Source organism: Penaeus monodon, chromosome 29 (assembly GCF_015228065.2).
Source record: "Penaeus monodon isolate SGIC_2016 chromosome 29, NSTDA_Pmon_1, whole genome shotgun sequence".
Taxonomy (NCBI): Eukaryota; Metazoa; Arthropoda; class Malacostraca; order Decapoda; family Penaeidae; genus Penaeus; species Penaeus monodon.
Genome location: NC_051414.1, coordinates 33,726,526 through 33,730,670, shown reverse-complemented (window position 1 = coordinate 33,730,670; position 4,145 = coordinate 33,726,526). Strand labels below are relative to the sequence as shown.

General features: G+C 34.5%; 1 protein-coding gene across 1 annotated transcript in view; it reads left to right on the top strand.

Annotated features, from left to right (window-relative positions):
* LOC119592189 (glutaminase liver isoform, mitochondrial-like) overlaps positions 1 to 4,145 on the top strand; it is a gene marked incomplete at its 3' end in the record, with an annotated part of 133,529 nt that overhangs the window by 68,138 nt on the left and 61,246 nt on the right. The window contains 2 exon segments of the mRNA XM_037941019.1: positions 2,459 to 2,586; positions 3,452 to 3,567. Of these exon segments, the coding sequence (XP_037796947.1) occupies positions 2,459 to 2,586; positions 3,452 to 3,567 (244 nt within the window).

The following is a 4,145-nucleotide window of genomic DNA, read 5'->3' as shown; positions in this document are numbered from 1 at the left end:
ATCCTGTTCCGGTATTATGGAATAGACAACGACTAAATGAAACACATCCCATCATAATTTATGAAGGATAACTGGCCACTCTTCACAATGGTAGTTTGCTATGGGTAAAGTTAGGATCTTCCTGTCTTCTGTTGTGTGAATCACCCCTTGGTGAAGAGTATGTTTGTGTAGTCTGTTTGCTTATTTTAGATTCGTGATACCAGTGTTCCACCAGATAATGATGCTTGGGTTTTGTATATAATCATAACGTATCTTCAAATTTATATATAAAGCTAAAGGAAATTTGTAAATGTTGTTTGAGTTGCAGATATAGTTAATTAAAGCACACAACCTTTCATGACGGGATGCCCATCCTTTAGGGATAGATTTTTCTTTATTAAGTATGTATGTTGCCTTAAAAAAGTACAGATCTACATTTGTTTTGTTTGTGAAGTCCAGTGATGTCAAAAAAATTAGGGACTAAGCCAATTTAATTGATAAACAGTTATGAACACGCTAGTTGATAGCTGAAGATCACATAAATTCACACAATAGCACCTATCTAAATATTCCAGTTATGAGGCATTTGAAAGTTTGTGTATTATTGATATGGAGCCATCAGCCAATGCATTGCAGTTCCGCTCACATGATCTATATACTTTGTATTTATATTGATTGTCAGTTTAAAGTTCGACATGGTGGAGAATATTGCAGAATCATTGGTGTTACTTGGTGTCAAATGAGACATCATTTTGAAACTGATTTTAGATCTCTCGTTTCTCTGACAAGGGGATTCCAGCAGCACTTTTGTGGGTATGTGTCTTAGTGTGCGAGAGTCAGTCTTACTCTCAAGCTTATGTTCATCAGAGAGAGAAAGAGAGTACCTAGGGAGTGGAAGAAGCCAATTGAAATATCCATGTAATAAATGCATGGCTTCAGCAGCTTGGTAATTGGAGTAGATATATTTTTAAATGGGACCTAGATGAGGACAGAGTATTTTTCTTTGTTATTCTTATTTATTTACTTATTTTCCTATTATTGTAAATAAAATTTAATGTTTTGGTGCATGGTAGAAATACTTGTTTTTTTTTTATGTCAGAAACTGTATTCTAAGCCAGAGTAAAAGAAGGCTGTTTGGCCTTTACATCATTCATGTAACTAGATTTTTGCCTGAAGTGAACCACACACTCTAAGGAATATATGGAAAATTATCATATGAACTGCAGTAAAAGTATTATAGGGAAATGTAAGTGAAAGGTGCATTTGAATTCTTATGAATGTTGAAGAAATATGTCCCATGTTAATACAGTGAATGCCAACCTACGAGTTTTTCAAGTGGCTTTTCATTTATTCCCTAGCCTTATTTACTTATCATGTTGTAAGTATATTTATAAAAGTAGCATGTGTAAAGATAAAGGCCTAACAAATTGTGCTTACTAGACAAACAAAATCCGTATTTCAAGATTTACAAGACTTCATTTAGGAAGTTTAACTTTATATTTCTTTTGTTATTTTGATGTCTTTTTTATATTTGATAAGGTGGTAATTCATTTGATGAACAGAAAATATGATATAAAATATGTCAGTATTATCAGTTCTTTCAGACATAGTAAAATATTCTATATAGATGTGCTTAACAATGATCATATAACTGAACATCTGTAAAAGTCAGATTGGAGTATTGCAATTGATATATGCTTTACTGTACACTTTAGATGTAGGCAAGCTCTTCTAAGTATATTTTTTGCGTGATGAATTTAACAAAAGGAAATGAAGTTCAGATGTATCTTAGTGCCGACAGTGATCACTTACTGCCTTAGGAAGTAGAGCATTGCTTCAAGGAGCATTTCCTGTGGATGTGCCTTTAGTGCATGATCTTTTCTTTCTTTCTTTTTCAAAATCCAGGAAGGTTCAGCTCTTGTAGTGTTATGAGATGTTAATGTTGTCTGCATGTTCTCTGGAGAAAGATCAAGTGTAATCGTGCAGTGATGGCATGGCATGAAGTCGGTGGCATAGCCTTACGAGTGGAAGGGAAGAGTTTATTCCTCTGACCCATGACATTTAATGTTCCCTTGGTATTTCACTCCCGCTTCCTCGCCCCCAAAAAGAATGATGAATAAGTTTATTACGATAATTTGCGGCCTTGTTTAGTGTGTGGTGACCCCAAATGTCCTTCCGAGAAATTGCTCCTGCATGGCAAGATTGTATTTTTTGGCTCTGGCTTCATTGGCGGAGGCCGTAGAGGAGGATAGCTACTATAGTTTAATAAGTACCATATTGTCTGTAAAGGCAAATAGATGCATATGTTAAGATATTGTAATTGTAATTGAAATTGTAATTGCCAGAGGTTTGTCTGTGGACATTTCAAATACTGATGTGTATGAAACTGAATCCATCTTTTGTGAGCAGTCATCATATAAAAATGAAAAGTTTAGAAATATTGTGGATTAATACTTTTGTTTTCGTTTCCTCCATCCAGGTTGCCTCCTACATCCCGCAGCTGACGAGGTTCAGCCCCGACCACTGGGGGGTATCAGTGTGCACCATTGATGGCCAGCGGTATTCTATTGGCGACACTGATATTCACTTCACCATGCAGTCTTGTAGGTAATAAAACATCCTGATCTTAACCAGTATGGTCACATATGTGTTAGAGTGTATGTTTTCTTTTTTTACTCATTATGCTATTCTAAGTGGGTAAAATTTATTTGTGTCGTATTTTCCACAAAAAAAATTCATGAATTATTCAAAACCGACTCACATCTCCATATACAAAACTAATCCTTCTCTGTCCTTAAACATGTCCCCACATCCATTCCTTCTTCATAAATAGGGCTCATGGCAACATCTATAATGGGAATGAATAGTTTCACTGAACAGTTATTGGATATCTTGATTTTGCAATCATCACTTGAAATTTGAAGATTACATAATCAACTGTATAATCAGAATAATTCATTTTGCCCTGTAGTATTTCCCATTCCGATTTCTACATTTTTCAGTATCGATTATAACTGGACATAACACAAGCTTTCACTGTGTGTGTAAAAAGCTGCTAATGTGAACACCTCTTATTGGTGTACATTAAGCTTCCTGAATGTACTTGATATTATATTGCCGACATCACATTTAGCAGCCTTTAGTATATAAACTAAATGTTACATATTTTTCATATCTCATGCGTGTGGCGTTTTAATCTCATAATTTCTTTACCTTTCTTGTTGCAAAATTACATCATGAAGTAGTTTCTGATCAAAAACTTGTGAATGCTAATATTCCTGGGAAGGCTTAGATTTCCAACTAGTGCATTTTAAAACATATCGACACATAAATCACCTTATTCTCAAGAAATTACTACAATATCACAATAATTATTTATCTCTCTATGCTTCATTGCTTTTTTGATGTTTACATAGGTCACTCGATTATTTACATAGTGGCATTTACTAATAAAAGTTTCATTAATCCACAGTAAACCAGTAACGTATGCGATTGCTCTTAATGAACTTGGTAACGAAACAGTCCATAAATATGTAGGGACTGAACCCAGCGGTCGTATGTTCAACGCAATTGTCCTCGACTATAATGGTTAGTAGTATTTTGGTGTTATGGTTCCTTCATTTCTTTGGGAAATGCAGAGAATGGGTGAAGATAGATGGAATTTGGTGTCTGATGATATATTATGACGGGAGTAATACTTGTAGTTAGTTACATGATTCTTTTATACAATATTATATATAAAAATGTACATATCTCGTTAACAAGATGATAAAGGTTGGTCCTAAAATACTGACAAGGTTTTATTTTCCTAAGGAAACTCATAGACAAAATATCAACTACTATACAATGTAACTAATGACTGTTACACAATATCCTTTCAAAAAGTAATCGAAATCCTTAATGTTCGGAATTCGTACAGGGTATTAATCACTAATTGCCCTTTGGGTAAAACCCCTTTTTCATCCCTTTGTACATTGTTGCGTTACAGTTGTTTACTGTAGTGCAGTAACAGTCATTTTATATCTATAAAACAATAATAGGCATATCACAGCCTGTCTTTTTGAAAGCTCCATAAATACAGTTATACAACTCAGTGTAGGCTTCCTGTGTCCGTTTTCAACGACGTTTTCCCCTCCTGTTGGGTTAGAATAAATTCGGTGACGATA